General features: G+C 48.7%; 1 protein-coding gene across 1 annotated transcript; it reads left to right on the top strand.

The window, feature by feature from the left end:
* Nucleotides 1–268: 268 nt before the first annotated feature.
* On the top strand, nt 269–3,740 carry LOC115914914 (adrenodoxin-like). The gene is made up of 4 exons (XM_030967769.1): nt 269–501; nt 2,686–2,810; nt 3,225–3,354; nt 3,609–3,740. Exons 1-4 carry the CDS (start codon nt 269–271, stop codon nt 3,727–3,729), a joined length of 609 nt encoding a protein of 202 aa, XP_030823629.1. The 3' UTR covers nt 3,730–3,740.
* The last annotated feature ends 3,536 nt before the right edge of the window (nt 3,741–7,276 follow it).

Below are 7,276 nucleotides of genomic sequence, written 5' to 3'. Positions count from 1 at the left end.
TAATATTTCTCCTGAAATTTGACTTAGTTCTGGAGAGAACAAAGTGAGCATTGCTTGGAAACTGGCATGTGGATGTGATGTTTCACACGTTCCTGTGCTTCCACCAATTCCCATGCCCTGCTGGGCTGGACTGCAGCAAAATCCAACACAATCCCTCTGTCCATCCTTCCTTCCTGCTTCCCCTCCCTCCTCCCTCCCTCCACCCCCAGGGAGGCTGTCCTACTATGTTTTGTTTTTTTCTTTCCTTCCCCCCATCCTACCCAGCTGTATGTATAAATGCCTAATCAAGCTGTCCTTGCATCAGAGGACAGCCCAGGGGACAGGGAGCAGCATGGCTCACGGCATCCTGGGGCTCCTGCGGCCCTTGCAGAGCAGACTGAGCGCCAGCAGAACTCGCCTTGTTCTTCTGTGTGCTGTGACTGAGCAGCACCAGAGCCCAGCAAGGTGCTGGGCAGAGAGAGGCTTCAGCTCCACGCACCAGGATGCCCCTGGGGAATCCAGGTGGGTCAAATGCTGCCTTGCTGCATCCACAGGGATGGAGGCACCTCTGCCTTGCCCTGTGGAAGGAAGAGGAGAGAGGCTGGCCAAGCCATGGCCTCTGGGAGGTGGGGGATGAAACCACCAGCTCGGGTGAGCAGGTGCTGATGGGGAGGAAGGTGGTGCCAGGACCCAGCCTGAGAGGTGCTGCTTGCCATCCCTGGAGCTGTGGGAACCTGTCAGAGGTGCTGGTCCTGCCTCCAGAGATGTGGGGGCCACAGATAGTGGCTGGGAACCATCTCATGAAGGTGACAAAGAGTTCTTTGGCCCATTTCCACAGCAGGAACTACTGCAGGCTCCCTGCCAGCCTTTCCTCTCTCTGCTTCAGGGATAGTTCCGGAAGAGAAGGTAAAATGTGATTTGTGGATCTCCTAGACTAGTATGATCTGGGTGAGACTGTAATCTGCTAGGCATTGAGAGAGAGATCCAACCGTCACAGAAAATACAATAAACTATTTTGCTATCTGACCTTAGAGAAAAGTCAGAGTGAAAACCCCACTTTGGGGGATTTATGAAGACTCTATCAATGGGATTTCTTTCTAATTGGTTTGTTGCTTATGAAATTATCTCTGGCAGTACTTGTAGGCATCTTGCTGGTTTGTATGGCCTTGGAAAGTATCTTTTAGGGAAAACATTGATGAGGGAAGAACTGCTTTCTTGAAACCTCCTTCACCACTTTCCTGTGTCACAAAAGGTTTGAGATTTTATTTTTTAAAAGGAAATAATCAGTTGGCATACACTGAATTTGCAGTGTTGAGTTTGTCATGTCCTGGTAAGATCTTTCCAAACCTCTAACCGTTATCCAGCTGAAAAATTCGGTTGCAGCACTAAGTGGAATGTTATCACTTTACCATTTCTATTGTGTAACAAATTATTTCAACCATAAAGATAAACCAAACATTGCCTAGAAGCATGCCTATTTGCCATACAAATGGAATAAATTACTCTGATCCATCAAAAATGAGGATGATTGTATTGTTTTGTTTTGACATTTGAGAGCTAGTCTTTAAATTGCATATTCAGAAATATCTGTAGGTGTCTTTATGAAGGAAACTGGTGAAAGAGAAGCTTCTGCCACTGGAGAATGCCCTGGGCTTTGGGATGATGGGCAATTGGGCAGTGCCACACTGAGAGTTACTAGACAAAAGGCCCAACCACTTCCAGGGTGCTGCCTTCTTTCAGCACAGGAGCTGGGACCTTTGGGTAACTGGGACCTCCTATATCTAAGTGAGCATTTGGTATGTACACTAAGGAAAAAACCAGTGTTTGCTCATCTGCTTCCTCTAGCAAATGTAACAGTCTCAGGATATGCTTGTCTTGGTGAGAAATCCTGAACACTGCTGTCAGGGTAGGATCCTTCTCCAGATCGGTGTGAGAGCCTGGTGTGAGAGGAGGAGATGAACTGGATGCTGTCTCCCTCTCATTTGCAGATTCCCTTTCTGCAGTTATCATTAAGAGAAGCTGATGGCTATGTTCCTAACTCTTGGCCAGATTAAATCTCGCAGGCTGTCAAAATAATTAGCAATTTTTCTTGAGCATGGATCACATCAGCTCAGAGGAAGTTACTCAGCCCAGTAGCTCTGTAAAATCTGGGGCTGGGCATGTCTCACCACAAGAAGGCTCCCTGTGATGGAGTTAAGGAAAGGCGTGGGCATTTCAAGGAAGAAAAAACAGCAGAAGAGGAACAATCATCAAGTAATCCCCTTGGGAAGGAACAGGGAAGCAAAACATGAATGACAACAGCCCTTCTTGCTGGATTAGTATCTGATCCTGAGCACTTGGCTTGTAATTGCATTGCTCTGCCCAGCATTAACAGCCCAGGCCTGGGACCTGCAAATGCTCCCTCTGCCAGCCAGCCCAAGCAGGGCAGCACGTGAAGAGCACCTGCACTTGTTTGTGCACAGATAGACATTTATTCTGTGGGCTGTTTGCTAAAGTGGGAAGTATTTTGGGGCAACTCAGATTTGCCTGCCACTGAGAACGGATAATTTGAAATTTTTCTCATCTGCATGGCACAATCCTTTGAGAAAGTGTTTGTGTGCACATTTCCCTCCAAGTGCCATGTCTCTAGCACTCAGCCAAAAGACCTCAATTGTGGATGTGCAGAAAAGGGTGGACTCCTCTGAGTTTTGCAAATTTGTCTTACAGCTCTGAGAATCAGGTGACAGTGCATTTTATAAATCGGGATGGAGAGCGACTAACAACCACAGCCAAAGAAGGGGAGAGCTTGCTGGAAGTGGTAGTCAATCACAACTTGGCCATTGATGGATTTGGTAGGTGCTGCAGCAGGATATGTGCATGTGCTGTTAGGGCCAGTGGGTACTTAGGAATTGTGCAACAGTATGTCACTGTGTTCTGCCAAAACCATGAACAAGCTTCCCTTTCCCACCAGCTGCTTGCTGGCTGGCTCCCCATGCTGAGATTGGCAATGTAACCTCACACTGTCACACTGCCATTCCAGCAGCCTCTGTCAGTGCTTTTGGCTGCATGGAGCTGATGTAAAAATTCGAAAATTGATGATGATTCTCCCAGAGAAGAGGCAGGCTGGAAACTGCATCCATCTGTTGTGTTTCCTAGCATCTCTTTTGACATGCTCCAGATCTGTTAAAGGGCCTTTTCTCACACTCTTGCTAAAGATGACCTCTCTCACCCCCTTATTTTTCCTGATTTGCTCTCCTTCCCACCAGGTGCCTGTGAAGGGACATTAGCCTGCTCTACCTGTCACCTCATCTTTGACAAGGACACCTTCCAAAAGCTTGATGCCATCTCAGATGAAGAGCTAGACATGCTGGACTTGGCATATGGACTCACTGACACGTAAGCCTCCCTGCTGATCATAGCAGATCCTCAAGCCTCTGAGGCAGATTCACCATGTGGCACCTCTTTCCAAGGGCATGGGGCTTGTTCTGTACTACAGCTGTGCCTTGAGAGCTGCTTTCTCTTGAGGACCAGCAGATCTTTAACAGGAGCTTTAGTGAAAACCCACCCTGACCCAGACATCCCAGTGTGGGTGGGGGATTTCTGCCTTTACCTGGGGAACAGAGGAGCCTCACTTCGTGTTTTCTTCTCAGATCGCGCCTTGGCTGCCAGGTGTGCGTTAAGAAGTGGATGGATGGTCTGACAGTGAGGGTCCCCATGGATGTGTCGGACATGAGGAGGCAGCTGGAGGTCGGAAAGCAAAGCAAACAGTGACTGGAAACGACTGCTGCACAGCTTATACCCTCATTTAGGTGTGGCAGGGTACTTAGCTCTTGGTTGACACTATTGCTTTTTGTGGCTGGCTCGCAGTAGGCCATAAAGGTCTGATTCAGTATAAAAGGTGTGTTTGGCAAATCTCTTATTTAAACAAGGCAGCATGCTTAATAGGGTCTTTGGTATGTATTTTAAGTGCTTAAATGCTCTGTTGAACGCAACTGGATTAAAGTGTATGGCTTTATATTTCCCTGGGTGGGTGTCAGTAAATATCTCTGCTGTATGTGACTCACTTTCTCCTTTGAAATTTAAGAATTCTGCTATTCTGAGTAATTGCTGAGAATTTTGCAAGGCTTGGCTCTTTAAAAGTGGAGCAGACTTTTCCAATTTGAGAAGCTTAAGAAGAGATTGCTGTTTGCAAGTCAGTGTACTGATGGGCTTGGTGATGTAGGTGACTTGAGTTTGGCCAGCAAGAGCATACTGAGGACATTTGTGTGCTGACAGTTCCTGTAAGCAGGAACCACTTCTATGAACTTGAGATGTTTTGGGTCCCTGAATTGTTCTGTGCTGTGAGCAGCCACTTTCTCCAAATGTTAAAACTACTCATTGCTGTACTATCCCACCTGTCGAATAAAATTCTAACGATGAGCCTTTTAGACCAACAAGATGCATTGTTTTGGTACCATGAGACTGGCTGGAATCGAAGGAGATGGATGGAAATTTGGCTGGCTGCATTGAGCGCAGCACTGCCAGCCCATCAAAGGAGGCGATTGTCCTGCTGTACTCAGCATTGGTGGGGCCTCACCTGGGATACTGCAGATAGTTTTGGGCACTGAAGATAAAAAAGACATTATTCTGTTAGAGAGGGTCCACAGCAGGACCATGAGAATGAAAGGTCTGGAGGGGAAGCCTTATGAGGAGTGGCTGAGGTGACTTGGTTTGTTCAGCCTGGAGGAGACCAAGGTGAGACTTCATTGTGTTCTTCAACATCCTCACAACGAGAAGCAGAGGGGCAGGTACCAATGTCTTCAGTCTCATGGCCACTGACAGGACTCGAGAAAATGGCACGAAGCTGAGTTAGGGGAGGTTTAGTTTGCATCTCTGGAGAAGGTTCTTCACCCAGAGGGTGGCTGGGCACTGGAACAGGCTCCCAGGGCAGCAGCATCCATCCTGAGTTAAGAATCGTTTGGACTATCCTCCTCGGCACATTATGGCATTCTTGGCACGTCCTGCACAGGGCCTGGACTCGGACTTGATGATCCTGAAGGGTCCCTTCGAACTCAGGATATTTTGCGGTTCTGTGATTTACGGAATGTCGGCGCGACCGCGGGGCCCAGGCCGCGGGGCTGCTGTGGCGGCGCTCTGCCGCCAGGGGGCGCGCGGGGCGGCGGCGGCTGCGGGGAGGAGGAGGCGGCGGATGAGGAGGAGGCCGCAGTGGCGGCAGGGCCGCTGCCCTGTGCCCGTCCCTCCTCCTTCCTCTCGCCCTGACCGGTGCCTGGGGCCGTCTCGGGGAGCCACAACTGCCATTTGTGTCCAATGGTGTCTGTGCACCTCCATGCCTCCCTACTGCGGACACCAGCCCAGCCGCGCCCGGCGTGGCCTGCTGTCCCTGTGGGCACAGGTGATGAGTGATCTGTGACTCCTCTCAATGGGCTTTGTCTTCCTCTCTGATCCTTCATGCAAAAATGGGTACAAATGTTTATCCATGCCAGAATTTTATCCATAGCAGAAGGGTACCTGCAGGAAGGATTTCTGGCATGGACCAGAACCGTGTGCTGTAAGAGGTGATGGCACCAGCAGGGTGGGGTTTTGGAGGGTCCCAGCCCTGTTTGGGGACCATGGATGTGGTGATGTACTGAGGCTTCAGGATTGTGACTGGCATATGACAGGATAGCCCTTTGCTTTGTCATCCATCAGAAAAAATCATCCAGGCTGTGTCTGTTTCTCTCTAACCTCTTCTCCTCCAACATGTCCCAGGTTTACTGTAAAAAAACCAAATATAATAAATATGGATTAAATGAAAGCAGCTAAGCCATCCCCTTCAGTAGCTCTTAAGTCTCTTGCAAAGCCAAGGTGATCTGAAGCTTTGCAGTCCCACTCCTCGGTCCCCGCCTTGTTGTGGGCTTGGAAGCTGGAGCCCAGGCTGCTGCTGGAAAAGGTCAGCTCTCCACACACCCTGGCAGGATGGCGAGAGAGGCAGCGGTTTCTACTTTGGAAGGGTTGAATGACTTCTGTGTTCCTCTTCAGAGTGTGGGTGACCTCTGAAGAAAGAGTTTCTAGCACAAGCTGTTAGCATGGAAATGCAGGGAGTCAGAGTAGCCCGTGCTGCTCTGGCGGGGCTGGCTGTCCCTTGAAGGTCCTCTGGGATAACGGAGAGGCCCCTGTACAAAGGAGCTGCTACAAAGGATGAGGGAGAGTATCTCTTGGAAGGCTGGCTTTCCTGACAGTTGAAACATCAGAAATAGAATTGGAAAGTTTAAAGTAAACTACAGCTGCCTCAGGCCCTCCTTTCACATTTCTGTCAGCCTGCAGGATAAGGAAAGAAATCATATATCCTGAACAGAAATAAGATGAGGCTGCATGAGTCATTTCTCTTCCAGGCAGATGAGCTGGACTTGTTTGGCCTTGGTCTAAATTGGGAGCGGGCCCTGAAGGCTCTTCGCTTCCTGGAGGGTGACCATGGAACATGACTTCCCAAGAACTGCATCTGCTGGGGCAGTGGGCAGGGCTTTCAGTGTGTGACAGGCCAGTGTGGTCTAAACGATCTGAGAAAGGACAGAGAAAGAAGGGAAACCTGTTTGCCTCTCAGGCCTATACATTAAGGGAAAGTGTGGCCTTTCTGGGGCAGAAAGCCAACCAAGTGTTTGTGCATTTGTTATTTCTTGTTACGAGCAAGCTGGGGGCTGTGGAACATTTTCAAGATTGGTCTCTGAGTTGCATTATTGTCTGGCTCATGGAAAAGGAGGGCTGTGAATTTCCAAGCTGAGAACTCTGGTTTGTGTTACCTTTTGCAGGATTTTGTTTTGTTTAAAATAAAGAAAAATGCTATAATACAGAGCTAGGTTAGAGCAGCTACTCAGAGAACTGTGCCCACATTAGGCAGCCTAAAATGTGGCAAGGAAAATTGTGTGTTTTTCTCTTTCACCCAGTATTTCTCTAAACTAATCTCTTTCTAAGTTTCTTGTGATCTTTTTAGGTGATGCAAATTATGAGCTCTTACTCTGCATTTGGTTCAGGTCCCTTTTGTTTGACCGGAGCCCAGCCACTGAGTTTACATCTGTTAGTATGTTTATAATACAAAATCATCTCTCTTCCAAGAACAGGCAGACTTTTCTTATAATATTTACTGCTCTTTCACCTTCTTGAAAAGACAGGAGTAATGCCTAGACTGCTGTGCTGGCAGAAGGCTTCTTGCCAGCGTGGCCAGCCTGGCAGACCTGGGCTGGGAGGTGAGTGTGTTTCACAGCAGTTCAGTGCAAATGCCACCACCCTGACACAGGGGACAGGGGAGCAAGAGCAAGGGAACAAAAGGTGACAAAACTACAAT

This window comes from Camarhynchus parvulus, chromosome 4A (assembly GCF_901933205.1).
Source record: "Camarhynchus parvulus chromosome 4A, STF_HiC, whole genome shotgun sequence".
NCBI classification, from domain to species: domain Eukaryota; kingdom Metazoa; phylum Chordata; class Aves; order Passeriformes; family Thraupidae; genus Camarhynchus; species Camarhynchus parvulus.
The sequence above is the reverse complement of the archived record's forward strand: the minus strand, read 5'-3'. Positions and strand labels throughout refer to the sequence as shown.

Coding starts and splice junctions, on each gene's coding strand:
- LOC115914914 (XM_030967769.1), top strand. CDS start 269: ATGTATAAATGCCTAATCAAGCTGTCCTTGCATCAGAGGACAGCCCAG. Junction 2,811..3,224: donor CTTGGCCATTGATGGATTTG/GTAGGTGCTGCA, acceptor CCTTCCCACCAG/GTGCCTGTGAAGGGACATTA. Junction 3,355..3,608: donor GCATATGGACTCACTGACAC/GTAAGCCTCCCT, acceptor TTTTCTTCTCAG/ATCGCGCCTTGGCTGCCAGG.